This window comes from Lycorma delicatula, chromosome 9 (assembly GCF_047948215.1).
Source record: "Lycorma delicatula isolate Av1 chromosome 9, ASM4794821v1, whole genome shotgun sequence".
Classification (NCBI taxonomy): domain Eukaryota; kingdom Metazoa; phylum Arthropoda; class Insecta; order Hemiptera; family Fulgoridae; genus Lycorma; species Lycorma delicatula.
In genome coordinates, this window is record NC_134463.1 from 22,014,918 (window position 1) to 22,038,591 (window position 23,674).

General features: G+C 30.4%; 1 protein-coding gene across 2 annotated transcripts in view; it reads left to right on the top strand.

Annotated features, from left to right (window-relative positions):
• The window catches only part of wake (ankyrin repeat and fibronectin type III domain containing protein wide awake), a 302,255-nt gene that overhangs the window by 179,295 nt on the left and 99,286 nt on the right, over positions 1-23,674 (top strand). The window contains exon 1 of one of the 2 annotated variants that reach the window (XM_075374446.1): positions 14,145-14,330. The exons of the other annotated variant lie outside the window; for it this stretch is intronic. Within the exon in view, the coding sequence (XP_075230561.1) occupies positions 14,219-14,330 (112 nt within the window). The 5' untranslated portion in view covers positions 14,145-14,218. Of the gene's footprint in view, positions 1-14,144; positions 14,331-23,674 lie in introns of those variants that run through there. 2 annotated transcript variants of the gene reach the window in all.

The following is a 23,674-nucleotide window of genomic DNA, read 5'->3' on the forward strand; positions in this document are numbered from 1 at the left end:
GATAACGTACAGTACGGGGATCCAGGGGATGGAACTCTCTGGAACCCAGAGACTCCACTCCTTTCATGGGAATGGCGACCGAAGCAAGCTCTGCGGGTATCTAGGGCGCCGTCCCCCCTGGAAAATTGGGAATGGCAAGAAAAGTGAGCCCTGAAGAAATGAGGTAGGCTCCTTGGCTCCGGGAGTTCCCGAGGAGCCCCTGAGGAGTTGGTTCTAGGATTCGCCTGGGCTCACCTTAGCCCCGAGGGTTCAGGTTCTGGCTTGACGGGACGGCTAGTAATATATATTTTTCTTAGAGTATTGATGGTAAATATTCAGTTATTGATTATCCAGGACAGAATTAAGATAACACTTTTAACAACTAAATTATTATCAATTAAATTTCGGTAAGCTGGGCATATCGATGTAGAATAGTATAATCAGCCGGATGAAGAAGGAAACGATAAACCCTGTAATTCCTGAATTTTCCTAGTAAATTTTATATGGAATTCTTGTTATCCTTGTTTATTGGCGAAAAATAAAACATTATAACAAACATTTCAATAAATCTTGTTTTGTCTTTTGGTAGTAGACTGTCTTTTATTGCGCTTGATGATAACGCTACATAAGCTTGAAGCTTGTGCGTAGGATATAGAAATGGTATTTTGTAGCGTATGAAGAATGCCATGCCCGACCGGGATTCGAACACGGAACTTTCGGAAACATATGTTAAATCAGAAAATATAGCTACTTTCAAGAACAATAAGCATGTAATGAAAAAAAAAACCAGTAAATTATCCCTTTTTCACCATATAGAATATGCTATTGGATATATCGATATCCAATACCCAAGCTCAACAAAAGTGTTGGGTTAAAGACATTAATAAATGAGTACCTTAATCCTGTTGATTTATTTAGTGTTTATTTACTTAAAACTTTGTTAAAAATTGGCAACCTAATTGATTTTTTTAATTTTTTATAAAAGAAAAAATGAAGTTTTTTCTGTAAAGAAAATTTTAATAAGAACGAAATATTATTATTTTTAAGCAAAAAAATTCACGTGCTGGTGAATTCATTTTTAACTTTAAATATTTTGCTTTCAAAAATTCAACTGTGTTAAATAAAGATGGAAGGTTATATATTATTAAAGTAAAAAATGAATTGAGATTTTACGCTTGATATTTAGGGTTTATTTGGTACTGGTTTTGACATTACATTTGAATTTTGAAATAAGAAGTCACTTATAATTCAGATTTTTAAATTAAATCTATCCAGAAAAATATTCCTGAAATTCAATTCATTTCTTCTTATTTTCACTACATAATTTTATATAAATAATTAATTTTTTTTATCGTAACTTATATATGCTCGTGTTTTATATATATAATTATTAAATAATATATTAATTTAAACTCTCACTATCAATTTAGTATATTATTGGTGTAAAAGTTTAAAACGAATAAAACAGAAAACTGAGGTTTCGTAAGTATAAATAAATAATAATAACAGGCTCAATTCGTTTAAATTGAAAAAAAGTTATAGAGCTTGAAAGAATTATAATTCTAACGAATAATTTATTCGTTCATACTAAAACAAAGGAAATTTATTGATTTTATTATTATGTAATTGGTTTCAAACTTCATCCAATAGATCGATATCTATAGTTTGTGATATAAATTCATTTCAAAATGTTACAGTAAAACGACAGAAAATCTGAAAAATAATTTGTAATTATTTGTATTTAATTTTTAACGAAGTTCGGATTATTTTAATAAATGTCATGTTTCATTTCTTTTTCACTTGAAACAAAATATTTTCATTTTTATATCGATTTTTTTTAATAAAGCCTTTTAATTACAAACTTTAGACTGTTCGTTTAAAATATTTCTATAAATATTAAAAACAAATTAAAAAATATCAACAAATTTTATTAATAAGTATAATTATTTTTCATAATTTATTTCAAACTTTTCTTAAGCTGTTAAATATTTCTTTATTATTACGTTTCCGTTTAGAACTAAAGCAGAGCTATAGCTCTAGAATGGCAAGTATTGTAATTGGTCCAATTTGGGCATATGCGGTTATCACCGGATCTTGACATTTTTACACCTAAGGAACTCTTTTTTTTTTTGTCTTCAGTCATTTGACTGGTTTGATGCAGCTCTCCAAGATTCCCTATCTAGTGCTAGTCGTTTCATTTCAGTATACCCTCTACATCCTACATCCGTAACAATTTGTTTTACATATTCCAAACGTGGCCTGCCTACACAATTTTTTCCTTCTACCTGTCCTTCCAATATAAAGCGACTATTCCAGGATGCCTTAGTATGTGGCCTATAAGTCTGTCTCTTCTTTTAACTATATTTTTCCAAATGCTTCTTTCTTCATCTATTTGCCGCAATACCTCTTCATTTGTCACTTTATCCACCCATCTGATGTTTAACATTTTCCTATAGCACCACATTTCAAAAGCTTCTAATCTTTTCTTCTCAGATACTCTGATCGTCCAAGTTTCACTTCCATATAAAGCGACACTCCAAACATATACTTTCAAAAATCTTTTCCTGACATTTAAATTAATTTTTGATGTAAACAAATTATATTTCTTACTGAAGGCTCGTTTCGCTTGTGCTATTCGGAATTTTATATAGCTCCTGCTTCGTCCATCTTTAGTAATTCTACTTCCCAAATAACAAAATTCTTCTACCTCCATAATCTTTTCTCCTCCTATTTTCACATTCAGCGGTACATCTTTGTTATTTCTACTACATTTCATTACTTTTGTTTTGTTCTTGTTTATTTTCATGCGATAGTTCTTGCGTATGACTTCATCTATGCCGTTCATTGTTTCTTCTAAATCCTTTTTACTCTCGGCTAGAATTACTATATCATCAGCAAATCGTAGCATCTCTATCTTTTCACATTGTACTGTTACTCCGAATCTAAATTGTTCTTTAACATCATTAACTGCTAGTTCCATGTAAAGATTAAAAAGTAACGATGATAGGGAACATCCTTGTCGGACTCCCTTTCTTATTACGTCTTCTTTCTTATGTTCTTCAATTATTACTGTTGCTGTTTGGTTCCTGTACGTGTTAGCAATTGTTCTTCTATCTCTGTATTTGAACCCTAATTTTTTTAAAATGCTGAATATTTTATTCCAGTCTACGTTATCGAGTGCTTCTTCTAGGTCTATAAACGCCAAGTATGTTGGTTTGTTTTTCTTTAATCTTCCTTCTACTATTAATCTGAGGCCTAAAATTGCTTCCCTTGTCCCTATACTTTTTCTGAAACCAAATTGGTCTTCTCCTAACACTTCTTCCACTCTCCTCTCAATTCTTCTGTATAGAATTCTAGTTAAGATTTTTGATGCATGACTAGTTAAACTAATTGTTCTGTATTCTTCACATTTATCTGCCCCTGCTTTCTTTGGTATCATGACTATAACTTTTTTTAAGTCTGATGGAAATTCTAAGGAACTCAAAAAACAAAAAAATTGATTTGGACAACACATGACTTCCTTATACGTATATTAAATTACATGTGCACATTATTTGCTACATTTCATTTAAACTTATTTGATTTGAAAGTGAGATAATTCTTTAATACTTTAATAAAGTGGACAGTTATATAATTTCATTGTGGTGGACACCACATTGCATCACATTTTTTTTGTGCAAAAAAATGTATCACCATTTTATATTAGTTTATATATTAATTTTGTAATTAATACGGTACTTACATACATACAGACGTCATGCCGAAACTAGTCAAATTGGATTCAGAGATGGTCAAAATGGATATTCCTGTAGAAATCTGAAAAGCGAGAATTTTTACGATGCCAACTTTTACTTCCTTGTACTTAGAAAGTACAAACACCAGATGGAAATCTTCCGGATGTTAATATTCGTATGTATACTGTGCGCGTGTGTGTTTTGTTTTGGTCTCTAAATAACTTTATATCTCCAGAACTACTGAACCGATTTTGAACAAACTTGATCAGATTACTTCTAAATATGGGGCATATATGCCATTAAATTTTCAACTTAAAAAGGTTAAGGGGCTGAGGCTGTAGACCCTCAATAATTCGAGATTTCGCCTAATTAAGATCATATTTTTCTTGGGAAAATTTGTTAACAAAATAATTTTTCAAAATCGCACCTCTACCCCAAAAAAAGTCTCTTAACTACTGACTGCGGTCTCGAACTCGATCACTCGGTTGACTCGGTACCTTGTGCGTTAAGCTTCGCGACTACACCAGTCTGCCGACCGTGGAAGCGAAATTTTTTCTACGTAAGTTGTGAAATTACATTACATTTCTCATGAAAAAATTTATTTTATTTTTAACAAAATGACACCTTATTTGTAAAATTCCGTTGACAAACAATCAAGTTATTGCAGACAATTAACCCGGCAGTACGCTTGCGCACCTTAATGCAAGCGGATAATTTTTTTTGCGTGTCTTTATTTCTCCACTAAATACAATAAAGATTACTTATAATAAATAACAATAGTAAATTAATAATAATAAAAATTATCACCAGGAATCAACTGACATAATTTTTATTTATTCTTTCTGATTAAAAATTAATGTATTTTTTAGCCATGTTTCGGATATTTTGATATTCATATTTTGAACTTGATTTTGTTTTATAATTAACTTTTTCATCATTAATTAAATTATCTACAAGTTTTGTTTAAAACTTTTACGTACCTATTACCCGTATAAAAACGTTATTGTACATAAAACATAAAAAAACGGGGTTTTCACCACAATTTTTTGCGTTCTAGCCCAGTTTTCTCAAAGGCGACTGTAGATACGGTTCTGAAACCTGTTTTATTCAATTTATCAGGTCAAAAATCATAAGAAACCGTCAATCTTACCCCTTAATTTGGGTTCCTAGAATTTCCTTATGGCTTTATTTCACTCTTTGTCCAGGAATCATAGCGAAATCTTTCGCCAGCCATAACTCGCCAACGAAACGTTTCTGGGCCCACGTTTATATAAACTTCTTTCATTATTTCCACTGGCAGAACTCGTCCTGAAATTCTTTCTATTTGTTCGTGAAACACTCTGTATATATGGAGTGATTTATCTCTTTTAAGACGATATAATTGCCTTTCATTGTTCTACACCAATATCAAGAGGTGATGTGCAATAGAATTACCCGGGGAAGAAGGCCTGAAAACTACTTCAATCCTCAATTTTTTTAGTATTTTAAAAAAGGATCCTTGTTATTCTTCAACCTGATTACGCTTCTGATATCAATACATCTTGTGTCCGATCGTCTACTGTTAAGATTACTTACACTTATTAGAGAGACGGTTAAAAAATTCAATGATTTTTTTTCGGGTTTAGAATTTGAAGTGTACAGCGTCAACAACAACTGTAATAAGAGTAATTGATCAGCTAACCATAAGGTTGAGTGAACGGTTAATTTTTTATACATACGCAATATTTTTCTTTTTTATTTCATAAATTGTATATCACTGCGGAAAAAATCATTCACTAAAACATCGTAAAAATATCCTTAATAACTTAATTTATGAGTACGATCACGTCGATTTAGTTATTAAGTCCCTATAATTAAATACAGGTTTAATTATGTTCATTAGTAGTATAATACCACTCGGGAAATTTACGTACACATAGTAGTTGGATTCTCCAACTATTGAGAGCCGGTTTCCGTGGTGCGAATGGTAGCGTCTCGGGTCTTTCATCCGAAGGTCTCCCGTTCGAATCCCGGTCAGACACGGCATTTTCACACACGCTATAAAATAATTTATCTCATCGTCTGAAGCAAATACCTAACCGTAGTCCCGGAGGTTAAACCAAGAAAAAAAGCTACTGAGAGAAATCAAAATAATTTTTACATATAAATTTAATTAATAACAATTTTATGTTAATAAAAGAAACTATTACTTAAGTAATGTAATTTATTTTTTACTGAATGCCTTAAATAGATTTAAAATATAAATTATTATGTAGCAAAACCGGTGTATTTTAATTACTTGGATTCAATTAACAGCATTACCTCAATATTGGTTAATCATGTTGCATCTTAAAGAGACCTTCATGTCTAACATATCATGTTTATTTCTTATACAGTTATAGATCAGTTAAAATACATCCATTACAGTCCTATTTTTTTTTTTTTTTTTTTTTTTTAATTAAAATGAAAGTAGAGTAGTTAGATATAAATTAAAAAAAGATAAACATATTTTAATAAATACTATATGCATGTAATTGTTAATTAAATAACTTAAACAAAAATGTGATTTAATTCAAAGTGAAATTAATATAACTAATGAAATCAAATATTTTTTTTTTATTCTGTGATTATTAAGCCATATAAAAGGGTTTTCGTATTAAACTTTCTTAATTGTTTTAAACATCCGGAGGGAATCAAAAGTCAAGGGTCAAACTCTTGGCTTTCAAGGGTCAGATTGTTTGATTTTTATAAAATTCTTCTGATACGGTTTTTTCTAACTCGATTATAGGTTTTTTATTTTTAATTATTGTACTCGTTTAAATGTAAAATAAAATAATAGTTTTATTAAAAAACAATAATAATAATAAGGTTTGTAATAAATTATAATAAATGGAAAATATATTTTAATTTGTTCCAATTTACTTTTCATTGTCAATAAAGCTTATATTAATAATGAACAATGATAAAACTTTAGAATATATATTACGTGGTCTCACACCAAAAGATGTGTTTATAATATATTAACAAATTGGTTATTTCAGACATATAAAATTCGTAAAATAGTTCCAAATTATCCCTTAAACTGAATAGATTTATTTATTTTGTCAAATATTTCATAGAATATCTTTCAGTTATTTATTACACTTTCAAATATATTTTTCACGGAAAAATATAAATCATTTTATCAAAGTAATTTATTTTAAAATTATTTTTTTTATTAGACGTTTGTTTCTATATGTTACGGCCAAGAATTCTTAAAAACTGATGACCGAGCAAAGTGAGACCAAACGGGTTTTCTGATTATTTATGAAATATTGCTCTGAAGTTCATTGCTTTAAAGATGGAACGATAGAATATATATATATTAATATAGTGTATATTAATTATTAATAGCGTATATTACTTAGTATAGTGTATATATATATATATATATATATATATATATATATATATATATATAGATTAAATGAACGCAATTGAAAGTTTGATAAAACATTAACAAAATAAACATTACGGAACTTCACAAAATTTAAACTTTCCCTTTTACCCTTTCCCCATTTTCATTTTACCACATTTCCTTGTCATTTCCCCTTAATCTTTCCTTTTTTTTTCTTCCCCTTCCTCTTACCTCTTTCCCCTTATATTTTTTCTCCTTTCCTTTTCCTGTTTACATTTTCCCCTTCTTTCCTTTTTACCTTCTTCCCTTTTACCTTTTCCGTTTTTTCTCTCCCCCTTTTTCCCCACGCGTAAATCGGTTCAGCAGATTTTAGTCTATAGCGGAGACACATATCAGAAAAATTGAAATGGAATCGTAAAATACTTAGTATAGCGTGTGTTGCTTTTACGTCCAACAGATAGCGCTGTTTTTTCACAACAAAAAAAAGCATGTTTTTCCCTGTCACAGGTGTGACATCTGATATATAAAAACACGCGCGTAATCGAATGAAACGTTGTCAAAATTTAAAAGCAGTTGGTGAAGAACTTTCGGAGATTTAAGATTTTGAACAAATTAACATTTACATTTTTATTTATTATATAGATATATAAAACGATTTCACTATTTTCTGTAATTTTTCCATTTCGGTGTAGTAAAAGAATAAAAAACCATTTTCCCTCAATAAACCATCGCTGCTGACAAACTGATAGAAGATGGACTTCTATCTACTTAAACGGTCTCATACCAGTTTCTCACAGCGGTTAAATATTTCAATCTTTCATGTTTTTTTCTGACTTTCTATAAGAGAAAATTTTTCTCAAAGACCGCTTTTCCTTATAAAAATTTATTTACTTTATAAAAGATATTTAAAAATAGAAAAATAATAAAACCTGAGGATGTAGAGGAAGTTTCTCATCGATAATCATCAGTCAGTTATTACCAATGACCCTGCAAACAATGCTTATGGTAATGTTTATACTGTAGGATTTTTTTTTCTACTAGGTAACCTTCCACAGTTAATTACGATCGACAGCTTTGTTTTTTCTTTAATTTATATTATTATTTCTTCATTAATTCAGTTTTAAAACTTAATTTTTTTAAGTTTGATATAAAATTAATGACGTCTACTAAGTTCAAGGAACTACTAACATATTATTTTACGATATATTTTCAGACAAAAGAAAATATAAATGTACTTTTCTCATAGTTGTAGCATATTTCATTATTTTATAAGTTTCTGCAATAAAAAATCAAATTTTTTTAATATACATTTTTTTAGGATAGTCGGGTTTTAAATTTGGCTTTCCTTTTTTTATAAGTATCTCCCTTTAGGTATTTCAATATTTAAGATATTTTCGAGCCTTCAAATAACTCTCGAAGTTATGAAACCATTCTCTTCATAAGATTAATTTATTTGGAGCGCTATTTCTTAGAATTACAATTAAATTTAAGAATTCAAAACTTTACCGTTTATACCACTTTCAAAAAATCTTTATAATTTCGTACGTAAAATAATTAATGAATAATATTATTTGTATCAACCTTCAATAACATGAAAAGCATGAATAATTAATGCAACAAACATTAAATTGTAGTCGCAGATTCTAAAATTCCTATTCTACTCGAATGACTAATGCATATATTTTAATTGTCATAACCGTAATAATTCTACATGACTTTACAATAGTCTTAAGTCACTTCCAGAGATTATATAAATATCCTTAAGAATAACAAGTACGCCATATCAGGCTTACAAAGGTAAAAATGAGCCATTAAATGGTTTTCTTCACCTGATATAAGATCATATTCGGATGCTAACCCGATGAAATACAGGTGATAATCGGCTTTAAAAATCATACCACCATTGTGTTCACCACAAGGATTGGCTGTATTTAAACACCATTACTCAGTAAAAGCAACTATGACTGATATCTCTTGACTCCAGATCCTTTACATGTATTTCCACCATAAAAAAAAATGGAATAGGTATTATAAAGCAACAAATTTATTTACCTCTTTGAAACAGTACATTATATACACTCCATCAACTCGAAGGGGAAGTAAAATTAAATGAGCATCACATCAATAAAAAGTAGTTCAGAATTTTTCAATTTATTTTATTCAGATAGAAATGAAAGTGTAAGTAAAAGAACAATATTTGTGAAAAAGTAACTTTGAAACGTACTTAGATACGTTTTTCCCGTTTTTAAAATCGGAAAATCCCTCATCACATCAAAGGATAAAGCAGTTTACTAAAGAATACTTTTAATTTTTAGCTCCTATTTACTCCTATAAAGATTTAATGAATACATAAACTGCTTTTTCTGTAATTGTTTAGTTTTATTACAGAAAAATAGTTATAACATTTTTTTACGTTTCTCGTTTTTGGGAGACAGGTTGGTTTACAATCATTCTCTATTCATTTCTATTCTATTAAACTCATTGTTTAATTTCAATACATTTTTAACATCTTTTTATTGTTCATCTGTTATAACTTCTGTTTATAATTTATTTTACTACCTTCTGTACATTTCCTTCCATTTGGGGAACAAAAGTTAGATGCCAAAAACAAATAAAATATTTATTTTTCATAGCTTCACATTTATATATTTTTTATAAAAATATACTCATATTGAGGTCCATACAGTGCATCCTTTAATCTTTATCTGTATTCCTTTTTCTCTACTCTATTTCTCTCTTTAACCTCTATCTCTGTTTTTAAAGAGGTATAACAACATCATAAGTATTACAGATCGATCTCTTTAAAAACTATGATTAAAATCATTAAAAATGTTTAAATTATCTAATCATAGATTTAGTGAGTTTATAATCACAACAAGGATTTATCTTTCAAAAAAGAAATTATAAATATTACATTATCTGTTAAGTTTTTTTTTTTTTTTTAATGTAATCAAACCACGTAAAACTGATCAGAATAAATTTGCAAAATATCTTTAATTAAACCATATGACATTTTATTTCCGAGATATCTGTTTTCAAACTTAATCCACGTATTATTTAGAAGTTTTACATAGATACTATTTCCAATTTATCGTAAAAATTTGCTTTTCTAATTACATTAACCTTTTGATTTTAAACACTTTTTTATAATATCAGATTTCATAACCCTCTATTCTTTTTTCTTAAGTTAGATTATTTAAATTTATATTTTAGATTTCACATTTATAGTAATTTTTGAATGTGAAAATAGGAGGAGAAAAGATTATGGAGGTAGAAGAATTTTGTTATTTGGGAAGTAAAATTACTAAAGATGGACGAAGCAGGAGCGATATAAAATGCCGAATAGCACAAGCTAAACGAGCCTTCAGTAAGAAATATAATTTGTTTACATCAAAAATTAATTTAAATGTCAGGAAAAGATTTTTGAAAGTGTATGTTTGGAGTGTCGCTTTATATGGAAGTGAAACTTGGACAATCGGAGTATCTGAGAAGAAAAGATTAGAAGCTTTTGAAATGTGGTGCTATAGGAGAATGTTAAAAATCATATGGGTGGATAAAGTGACAAATGAAGAGGTATTGCGGCAAATAGATGAAGAAAGAAGCATTTGGAAAAATATAGTTAAAAGAAGAGACAGACTTATAGGCCACATACTAAGGCATCCTGGAATAGTCACTTTAATATTGGAAGGACAGGTAGAAGGAAAAAATTGTGTAGGCAGGCCACATTTGGAGTATGTAAAACAAATTGTTGGGGATGTAGGATGTAGAGGGTATACTGAAATGAAACGACTAGCACTAGATAGGGAATCTTGGAGAGCTGCATCAAACCAGTCAAATGACTGAAGACAAAAAAAAAAGTAATTTTTCGTTCAATTTTATTTTTCCGTGGCACCCGTTTAAGAAAACAGCCTTTATCTACTTTAATAAATATATGTTTAGTAATAACTAGATCTATTTATCACAATCCTTCGAGTCATGATAACTAAAATATTTTTAACGAATAAAATATGTGATAACTTATATTTTGCTTAACCAATTAATCCTTTTTAAGATGTAATGTTGATATTTTCCTCTAACCTCTGACAAAACCCACCGGTTGGTCTGTTGGTGAATTATCGCAGATCAGCTGATTTCTAAGTCGAGATTTTTAAGACTCAAATCCTAGTAAAGGCAGTTACTTTTTATACGGATTTGAATACTAGATCGTGGATACCGGTGTTCTTTTGGTGGTTGGGTTTCAATTAACCATACATCTCAGGAATGATCGACCTGAGACTGTGTACAAGACTACACTCATACATATCATCCTCTGAAGTAATACCTTACGGATGTTCCGGAGGCTAAACAGAAAAAGAAGAAGATCCTCTTACAAAAAAAAACCTGATTAAACAAATTACAACTGAAGATCAACCATCTTTTCATTTGTTTCTATCTAGTAAATTTTAGTAATGTTGTCATCTAGTTACTATGACAATCCTACCGGTCTCCATGGCGCTAATGGTAACGTCTCGACCTTTCATCTGTAAGTCCCAAGTTCGAATCCCGATTAGGCTACGAATCCCACGCTACGAAATTGTCATTTCATCTCATCCTCTAACAATGGTGGTCCCAGTGGCTAAAAAAATTATTCCTGGCTGTCCTTTTCTAGAAAAATAGAATATAGTGAAATTATGTTTTTTTTTTAATTAAGTGATATGATTGCGTCAATTATCACTTAATTTACTTATTATGGATGGCGCTATATAATTATGTATTCACTAATTATAACTTATTATGGATTGGCAATTCCACATCTGCTGATTTTTGGTGCGGTTTTAAACACTTGTTTGAGCGAATATGTGACGGATTTCACTTATTTGTACAATTAAAATATTATTAACTTAATGTAATCTAAAACACAAAACCCTTTACTTCACAGAGTTTTGTGTTTTATACAGATTAAGTAAATATAAAATTAAAATAATATTGAAAAATAAAAGAAGTTATTGAAAAATAATATAATTTTCTTTAAAAATTGTATAAATATTATAAAATTTAAAAATATCATTATTTTATAATTATAAAGTGTGTAACAAAACCGCAATAAAAAAATAATCTGTAAATAAATAATTAACCCTGTTCTTATTGTCTAAGTCAACTGAGTAATAAGTCAGTTACCGGTTTTGTTTTATGGTTGGGTTTCAATTAACCACACATCCCAGGAATGGTCGACCTGAGACTGTACTCTTGTACAGTCTCATTTATATTCATACATATTATCCTCATTCATTTCTGAAGTATTACCGTACGCGTTACGGTGTCTCCGGAAACTAAACAGAAAAAGAAGAAAAGTCTGCTAAACAGGCTGACTATATAATTACGAAGTGTGGAATTGTCATTGTGCCCAAATTTTACGATACTTATTTAATATTCAAAGCCATTTCCGGTCTAGATAATCTCACTCTTAGAAATTACGTTATTTCCTTTATCCTCTTTTGCTTAATACATATATCAATTACCTATATATTTTGACATATATGTAGATTATTAAATGCTATATCAAAGCTGTAGTTGACCTGAACGAGTCCTGAGTTATTTTTGAAGATGGAATTTTCCTAAATAACAAATAAATAGCTCGTGCTATGAATACAAAGAAATAAAGTAGTGAAACGGTTTTTCCTGTATTTTTCTATTAGCTACTCAGCATGCAGGCCCATCTAAATGATGGTTCACCACAGGAACCATCATTACTGACAGAAAAAGAATCTCTGGCTGTTATCTCTTGTATTTCAAATGATTTACATGTTTCACAGTCATAAGGAAAGTAGAAAAATAAAATAAATTAACGTATACTATTCTGTTATGAAACAATGCCTTATAATAAAGGATTGTTTCAGCCCGGCTAACGTATTTTTTTACAAGGTTTTTCCATCTGTCAGTTTTTTCCAATATGTCATTTGATCTAAACAATAAATTACGTTATAAACCGTGAGTTGATGTAGTGATAAACTCGTCATCGCAAGTAGCTGATTTCGAAGTCGAGAGTTCTAATATTCAAATCCTAGTAAAGGCAGTTACTTTTATGCGGATTTGAATACTAGATCGTGGATACCGGTGTTCTAAAGAACACCGGTATCCACTTACGGGTTGGGTTGGGTTGGGTTTCAACTTACGACACATCTCAGGAATGATCAACCTGAGTCTGTACAAGACTACACTTTATTTGCATTCAAACATATCATCCTCATTCGTCCTCTGAAGTAATACCCTACGGTGGTTGCGGAAGCTAAACAGAAACAAAAATATTACGTAATTCCTTAATTTGTTTTATTTTATAGAACAATTTAATTTTAACGATTTTTTTTTAATAAATCACTAATACTGACTGTAATTTTATCTAATTCGAAGTAATGAAGGTTTATAGTATTTCTTATTAAAGCAATAGAATTAAAAAAGATTATAAGTATCTTATTATCACGTAAGTGTCAATATTGTTTGTTATTTTAAATGTTCTGTCAAAAGTTTTAGTATTTTTTTTTTTTTTTAATTTATTTATGGTCAACATACATTAACATGTATGTTAAGGAAATACTGATTAACTTATTAACAACTTAATCGGTATTTCCTTGTAGTTTAAACAAAATAAATACTCAAAATGAAATAACATTTAACCGCTTTTCACGTCATTGTTACTACCTGGCTTTATCTGTTAAAACAGGATGAGGTAACCCGCATGACGTTACATACCAAACTGTACATGTGCTTGGTTTGGAGTGGTTTTTATTATCTATTATATATATAAATATTTCCACGACAAAAAAAAGTTTTAATTTTTTTTTATATTACTAGAGTAGACGGTTCTCAGTTTTATTATTTTTTTATCACTTACATTTACTGATTAGGTGATCGTTTGAGACTTATATTGTGGTAGAAACCTCAGTTGTTTATTTCTCGTTAAACTCGTTCATATTTTGTTTGTGTATATATATTTATTTTTACCATTTATTCGTTTAAGTTAACATTTTATCGGGTTGTTTTAATTTATAATTAAGTGTTTACATGCGGTTATTTGTGTGAAAATATCGATAATAATTTATATTTGAATAATTTGCTTTTCTATTTAAAATTTAAAAGTTTATATAATATCATAATGCTGTATTACGATAGGTTTGATGTGTTAGAATTTTATAGTGACGAATCTGAACATAAATCATTTACACTTCCGAGAAAGAAAAAGTATAAAATCAGTTCTAAAGAAAAACGTAGGTATTGTTATTATTACTCTTTTAATTTTAAAATTTTAGTTACTACCATTTACGACTGTATTTTTCATATTTCTTTTCACTTGTAATTAGACATGACATTACCAATAAATATAAGAAATACGAAATAAACCTTAAAATAGTGATTTCAGGAACACTTAATTACAAAAGTTCTTATTATTCACTAAAAGTATATTTTTTTCAAAACATATATCGTACAAGTCCACATGGGCTAATCGCACAGTAATTCACAAGTAAATATAAGCACGTTATCTAGTAGAAGCATTTCAATTTTTGTCCTTATTTACAACGAATGAAAATGTAATTTTAAGTTCATAATACCGGGTGATTCAAAAAAGACTTCTCAAATTTAAAAGCATATAAAAATTTATTGAGATAACTTACAGATCCGGTTGAGATCTCACTTCATAGAAAAACACTTACGTTTGTCACCCAATATTTATTTTGGTTCGATATGGCTTCCATTTGTAATTCGATATACTGTACATCTCATCAGAAGTCGATTTCATTTCAGACTGTAGACAGCAAATTGGGCGTTACCTGCGTAGTTGCGGCGTTAATGCAAGTCTTACCTCAATATCATCAGGGAATGGTGGTACATAAACCCGATCTTTAATGAAAACCCTTTTTTCTTTTTTTTTGTCATCAGTCATTTGACTGGTTTGATGCAGCTCTCCAAGATTCCCTATCTAGTGCTAGTCGTTTCATTTCAGTATACCCTCTACATCCTACATCCCTAACAATTTACATATTCCAAACGTCGCCTGCCTACACAATTTTTTCCTTCTACCTGTCCTTCCAATATTAAAGCGACTATTCCAGGATGCTTTAGTATGTGGCCTATAAGTCTGTCTCTTCTTTTAACTATATTTTTCCATATGCTTCTTTCTTCATCTATTTGTCGCAATACCTCTTCACTTGTCACTTTATCCACCCATCTGATTTTTAACATTCTCCTATAGCACCACATTTCAAAAGCTTCTAATCTTTTCTTCTCAGATACTCCGATTGTCCAAGAAAAAATCTTGCGGGATCAAATCTGGGGAACGAGGTGGTCATGCTATTGGACCTCGATCAATCCACCTACCTGGGAATCGAGTATCAATAAAATCTCGGACTTCTAGGCGGTAGTGAGGTGATGCCCCGTCTTGCTGATTTTTTTTTTCTGTTTAGCCTCCGGGAATCACCGTCACGTATTACTTCAGAGAATGAATGAGGGTGATATCTATGAGTATAAATGAAATGTGGTCTTGTAGTCTCAGGTCGACCATTTCTGAGTTGTATGGTTAATTGAAACCCAACAGTGATTGGGTTTCAATTTTGTGTCATAATTATTAGGTCTATTATTGTGAGAAAATTATTATTTAATTTGATACTAATCTAAAATACTAGAATTAACAATAAATAAAAACAATTAATATTTCATCGAATTGAACGTAAAGTGGAAGACTTGAAAACAGACACATTAAAAATAACAATTGGCTCGACAGCGGGAAAACGGAGAAATTGCTATTTTTCCTAAGGTTATTTTTTGTTTAGTTTTACAAGTAGAATCCGAAAAAGAGTATAGCCAGTCACCATTTTAGAAACAGTCTGTGTGTATGTAAATATATATTATTTTTTATTGACAATATGGACTTCATTTTTAAATTTATGTTCTAATCAAGATTTGATCATGGTTTGCTTTTTTCATCTTGATACGTCAGGGGGGAAACCCTGGCTGGGGGCAGTTCTCGTATTTTCAATTGTATAGTAATACAATTATCCATTCTTGGTGTGATCTGTATAATATATTGTATGTACTGATCGGAATAAAATATGTTTTTATTATTGTATTTTATAAGTTTTTTCTGCACATTGCAATTTTAGTAGGTTTCCGTTAACTTCAACTGAGTCATCAACTGAAGCTAAACTTTCTTATGTGATAAACAGTTCGATAGTATAATAATACAGTGGTGCTCACACCTCTTTTTCTCTAAATAATATTCAATAATTACGCCAATAAAATTATGGTATTTCTAAAAATTCAATAAATTATCTCAACGGTTAAGTTCAAAGTCATTATGTTTTGTTTGTATATAACTATTTATTAGAATAGTAAATGTTAATAAAAATGTAGTTAAAAATAAATAAACGTGATGGAAGAATTAAATAACAAAAAATGCTATAAAAAATCATTTTTTCATTTCAATTATATCGTAAAAAGATTATAGATCATGTTTTCAACTTCAATCTTTACCCCAGGCACGATTTATTGTTTGAAGTCCACCCTGAAGCAAGATACTTTTTGAAAATGGTCAATTTAAAATAAAGTTCTTTCGGGTGGCCTGGAGTTGTATAATGTTTGGATTTTATTTTTTTATTTATATATTTTTTTTTTATTAAATGGTTTTTTGTAGTAAAAACTCGACTTTTCATTAGTATTACGTACTTTCAGTCAATATTTTGATAACAGTAGTTGATAATATAAAGTCCTTGAAACTGAAAGTATTTATTTTTTAAGAAACAATGTATTAGACATACTATTTTTACTCAGTTGTTGAAACTAAATATAATTTTATCAAAATCACATTAAACCCGATTTCATGTTTATAAAATAGATTTTTAAATTAAATATTTTTAACAGATTTAGTAATGTTAATTATTCTTCAATAATTTTATGAAAATTGCTTGAAGTTATTAAAGTTTTTTCAGTAGTCTAACTTCTAATAAAATATGAAACTTTTACGAATACTTTATAAAATTCTAAAATAAATTATTCTCTAAAGTAAATAGCTGAAATTTCATCCGTTTAGTATAGCTGAACGGTTATTAAAGTAAGTTATAAAAATGAGAAACGCTCAAAAAATCTTAATTTTTTTTTGTTGTAAATATATGCGTGTTTTCTATATCGGAGTTAATAAATATTAGAATATTAAACTTAATTTTAAATGTTTTTTTTATTTTTTTTGTGAAAATGAACGTTTATTTTGAAACAAAGAGATATTTACGTGTTGTTTAAAGTATTTTGCATTATTATCTCTAAATTTTTTCCATCTTTCTGGTGGAAGATGGATCCTGGCCGAAAGAATGATTCGTCTTTTAATGCTTTCCATTAATCGAACTACTTTTTGTTATCTTCAAAAGAATTGACGGTGGTTCTTCATGGATCGAAACAAGTGGAAATCAGAAGGACAACGGGTGGATTAGAACATCCCATCGAACAGCTTTAGCGTTTCTTTGACCGGTTTAGCGACGTATGGCTGAGCGTTGTCATGTTGAAACATCATTCTGTCGTATCTTTTTGCGAATTATGGTCGTTTCTCTTTTAATTCTCAGTTTAACTGCACTATTTTCTTGGTAACGGTATTCAGTAATGGTTGCGCTAGATTTTAGCAGTGCATAATAGACCATACTCTTGTGATCCCACCAAATACACAGCAATAACTTCAAACGTTGGATGGTTGATGTTGATGGTTGTCCAGGCTTGTACAATGATTTTTTTGCGCTTTCTAATTATCAAAATGTAACCATTTTTCATCGCCACTGATGATACGATGCAAAAAACCCTTCCTTCTTTGCCGTTGAAGCAGCAACTCTCTCAAAAAATTTCTTTTGATGTCCTTTGGTTACAATTCGTACATCACCCAGTTTTCTTGATTTTGAACTACTCCGATCGAGTTCAAACATTTAGAAACGGCCATTTCGGTAACATTTAATGCTTCTGCCAATTCTTTAAGCGTTTGGCATTAATCTTCGTACAGCAGCGCCTCCAGTTCTTCTTCTTCAGACATTTTTCGGTTGGCTATGGCGCTCTTGACTTCCAGATCAAAATTTCTACTTCTAAATCGTTTAGACCAGTGAGTACATATTGAAATCAATGGAGTATAACAGCAATAAGTTTCGGAAGCAAACGAAGGCTTTCAACTGCCGGCATCTTCAATTGGAAACAAAAAAGTAACGCTTCTCGCAAATTGCATCTCGTTGGCACAAAATTCGACATATTTAATATGCTAAAAAAATTTGTTGTTTACACTTCGATCAAATTACACGTACTGATTCTTAAAGCTTAAAGACAAAGTTTTTATATGCAGTTAGCTTTAGTATGAACCAAAATTATCTGGTGCTCTAATTATGCCATCTTATGTAAATCCTTTAAAATTAACGTTAGTACACTTTGATGATAATCTTATCTTAAAAACAAAAAATAAAAACTAATTTTATATTAATGTCATCTAATTTATTAATTATATTCGGAAGCATTTTTATCGTCATATCATAAACCTCTTGTAACAAAAGTTGTTATCTGGATTTCGATTATATTTTTATTTTTATTTTATTACACTTAAGAATTGATTGAAAGATTTAGGATTATATATAAAAATAAAGTTAAAAATTTAACAAGAAAAATAAGCTCGAACGGAAAAAGGAGAAAAGGATACGATTCTATCCTTATCTTCTTCGCAAGAAATTGACCATCAAACGTCATTCTGTACTTTCAGTTTATTGATTAAATCTCAACAAAACCCTTAAATATTGATATAACCCAGATTACTTCTTCTAAATAAGATTAAATAGTATTTTTGCCATTAATAAATTATCTTAATGGAATTTTTTTTTTTTAATATTCTCAAAGATAAATGTTCTGTTTAAAATTATTAAAAATGTTTTGTTTTTAATTAAAATATAAAATTATAAAGATATTGAAAAGCTTTTTTATAGAAAAAAAAATCATAAAAGATTTTTCCTGTATTATTCCTTTAATGTAGTAGTTATAGAAACCTGACTTATATACAAAAATAATATAGGAATTTGATTATTAGATCGAGAACAGAAACAGGAGATCAGCGTTTTTCCAATAGGCACCTCAACCAATTTTTTTGATTTTTGTGTAACTCCCACATAAGAAACAGACACCTTGAAAAGTTTCAAAAATATAAAATGCCTCTATTCCATTAAATTTCAGTAGCTGTCCTATCTGTTACCGGAAGATATGAGCAAGGCGCCAGAGATAAAGCCAGGATTATTCTAATAGTACTTGACGAAGGAGGAAGGAATAAAGAATGAGAAATGAATGGGAAAAGAAGTAGAATAATCAACTCTTGAACGAACTACCTCTGTTGGAGATTGAGTATAAAAAAAGTTCACGAAGAAGTCATATGACAACCATGAGTATTGTAGTAAATGTGATGAAATATGTCCTCTAGCGTTGTCTTTTTTATTGAATTAGGACACATAACATATCAACCTCACCGAAATGTAAGTGATGAACTCCCAGAAGAGATACTATCTCTGTGTTTATTTTAAGAGCTTGTTAAACATTGAAAAAAATTAAATTCAAGAGAAATCATCTCTGATTTACACACTTGAAATTCCTGTAATAAATATGCATTCTAGCAGTTATGAGAACTAATTAGTGTACAGTGTAAAACAACAAAATAATTTACACGCTCATTTCTTTTATTAATAATGCCTTTTATTTATTGTCATACAGTAATATAAATGAGTTAATATTCGCTGATATTAATTTTACAAACGTTCTAACTTAATTTTAAATAAATGATATGAAAGTAAACATCACTTTTGACTGATATTTTTTTAATTTTTGAAGCTTAGATCTTTTCTTTCTGTATTTGAATTTTTATGAAGGATATTGGAAATTTTTTACTATAAAGGCAATAATAATTAATATCTATTTTTAATTTATACACTTTTTCCCCCTACTCCCCTGGGCTAGATTCACGGTGAAGCATAAGCACAGCCCAGGGGATTATCCGCTCTAACGGATCGTTTCAGCGCTTGCCTCTAACCCCTAGGGCAAGGTATCCAGGCCCGACTTTGTCGTTTCTGAACCCCACCCTAGGGGGTTGGGACTCGGTCTTGATGCCTTGCCTGCAATGCAAGTATCCCACAAAGAGGACCCACACCGGGTCTCGGTCTTTTAACAGCTGCCTGCCTCTAACCGGGTCCCCCGATGGAGCCCCAGCCGGGTCTCTGTCTTAACAGCTCGAGGGCAACGGAGTCCTCGTGTCTCATCGTCGCCGCCCACCCATCCCGGCAAGCCCGGACGAACGACGACTCCACAGGACGCTGTCCATCACCCCCGTCGCTACCTCGTCGTCCTTGACTTTGTGCTGTAGTATCGTTGTTATATATTTTGACACAGCCCTGAATTTTTCGACTCCGTAGAGCATGTTCGGTACAATCGTGTCTACATCGAGGGGTCCAGTTAGTTGTTCGCAAGTGCCTGTTTCAACCATCCACCGTCGACACCTGAACATAACATATTCAGGGGAGATATAGTATCTGCAATATAGGCACTCAGAAGTGACAACTCTCCTCCTCCCGAAAAGATATGACCTGAAGTTTCCGTGCTCCGTTAAGAACTGGGTTAGCCAGAAACTGAGTTGACCAAATTTGCGATCAATCCATGGTGCAGCCTGATTGATTAAGCTGTGGGTCCAACGCCCCGATGATGAGACCTCCTCTGCCACTCTTCTATCATGCCCGCCCGAGCAATTTGTTTCCTTCCCTAATGATGTCACGCCACATCACCGGCAACTGGTGGAGAGGGGGAACTCCAGCAATAACCAGGGCAGTCTTTATTGAGACTGAAGGGTAGGCAGACGCGATTCTGCGAGCTAGTCTCCGTTGGACCCCTTCCAGGATGCGCCTGTTCGAGTCCTTCCTTCTCCAGCGCGTGATTCCATAGAGGAGTACTGAGTTTATGACATGACCATGTCCTCCTGCGAGATGATCGTAGATCAGACAAGTTACTGAGCAGCCTGTATAATGCCTTTACCAGTCGTTCGGCTTTTCCTGCGGTTTGCTTGGCGTGGACTGAGAATTTATACACATTAACATTGTTTATAATACCCGATTAGGTTTGAAGAAAATTAATAATTTTTATTTGTTAGGTATCAAAATATCGAAAGTTAATATTAATAGTTGATCTAATCTAAGTTACAAATTGATTTTGAGAATTGTTCTAACAATTCAGTTAAGTTATACAATCATTCTTTCACCAAATGAAGCGATTATACAATAAACATCATTATCTTCAAAGTAAGCAAGAGTGACAAAAATTAATGTTCCCTGAAAACCCCATTACAATTACTGTTCTTTCTCACCAGATGAATTTAGAACCGTTGTATATAGGAAAAATAACCTGAAAATGTATCCGTGATCCGTGTTTTAATTTGTGTGTGTGTGTGTGTGTGTGTGTGTGTGTATATATATATATGTTCAGTAACCATAAACTGCTGATATAATTTTAATTTAAAAGAAACTTTTTTTTAAATATTCTGTTTTATTTTTATTCATTCTTCAATTTGTTTTCAGAGATCTATTTCTTTATCTATTTTCTCTGTCTATACTTTTAAAGTTTTATAACTTACATTTGCATTCATCTTCTCTAGACTGCAATGATATTCATATTTATATTGACCTATTTTTTTTATTTTTGCATAATTCATAAGCGGTTACTAAAATTATCTTATATTTTTATTAAGCGAAATATTCGATAGAGTAGATTATTCATAGTTTATTTCAATATATATTTTCCATTCAAGTTTTAATAAGGAGTTTTATTCATCATTTTCTCTTACATTTTGAGTTTCTTCCCTTATTATATATAAGTTTTTCTTAATTATATGTAATTTCCAACTACAATAGAAGTTCGTAACATTATAATATAGTCAATGAAATAAAGTTTTAAAATAAAAAGCCATACTAAAATATAAATTATAATTTTTATTTTATTTCTACTTATAGAAATTGACGCGACGTAAAGAAAAATTTCTACAACAAAAAAGAATCATTATTCTTATTTATCTAATGACTATTTTAATCAAGAATTAAGAATTTGGGAGCCCACAAATCAAGGGGACTATTTATTATCTTCAATATCCTTCAAAATTACTTTGAATTAGTCGAAAAAAAAGAAATTATATATATTTTTTTTAATTGGGAGCCCCCGATCAAGAAGACTACTTTAATTATTAATATGCTTTAAATTAATATTAAATTAATTAAAATCTAAATCCAAAAAAAAAATTATTTTTTATTTTTTTTTAAATTTGGGGATCCGAAATAAAAAAGGGTTTTTTGGTAACTGGTAGATTTTAGAGCGAGGTTATATTATGTTCATTGGTGATGAATGAAGACAACGCCTTGTAGCTTGTTGAATAATGGTTTAATGAATTATTGTCTTGTAGAAATTGACATATAAAAATAAAATACATAAAATTAAATAAAACATTAAAGCTAGCATTCATCCGAACAAAGAATGAAGTCCATCCGGACTAAGAGTATGACTGAGTAACACTAATTGTCCATCTGGACGTTATGAAAATGCGACCGCACCGCGCGAGATACTAACGTAGAATGCTAGTACGGCTTAACTTCCGGTTAGCGCTAGCACCCACTAGATCGCAGCAGGCGGACGGCCAGACGTGGAACAGAACAGGTTACTTTTACGCTTACAAAAAAAATTAGATTTTAGGCATTGATAAATCGGAATTGCAAAAATATTTTGTTTTTGGAGCTTCCTTACTTCAGAGAGAAAAACTGGATAAAATTAATATTAAAATATGTAACCCCAAAGAGACAATCTTAAATTTAAAAAAAAAAATTATTTTCAAAGATATTGAAAAAAAAAGGCTGATAACACAATTGTAGGACTTTTCATCATGTGGCTTTAAGCCTCATGACAAGAAAGTTCTACAACTGAAATTTATTTATACTTAATATTTTATTCAAAATTCAATTTTTTTATTTTAAAACGAAATTTCAATTTCATTTTATTTAAATATAATATTTTTTCGTTTATTTAATTCAATGATTCTAACTATAACGCGCGCGCAAACAGTATTTAATTCGCGCAAGTGTGGCGGTACTAGTGGCGACGGTTGGAACTAACGAAACTGATTTAATTTCCCAACTTACGTAGAATAAATTTCGGTCAGCAGACTGGTGTAGCCTCGAGGCTTAACGCACCAGGTACCGAGTCATCCGGGCGGTCAAGTTTCGAGACCTACTAGATACGTTTTTACATTTCAAATATTATTCATTTATTTAATTCTACCGCTCACCTGTGATATTATAACGTAGCAATAGTTTAAATTATTTTTTGGGCTGAGAGAGGGATTTTGCGAATTTTGTTATTTTTTAATTGTTAGCAAATGTGTAACAAAATTATGACCTTAATTAGGCGAAATATCGAAATACTGATGGTGACCTTGCTCTACAGCTTCACCCCGATGAATTTTTAAGTTGAAAATTTAATGGTGCCTCATATATAGAAGTAATCTGACCAAGTTTGATTAGAATCGGTCCAGAAGTTC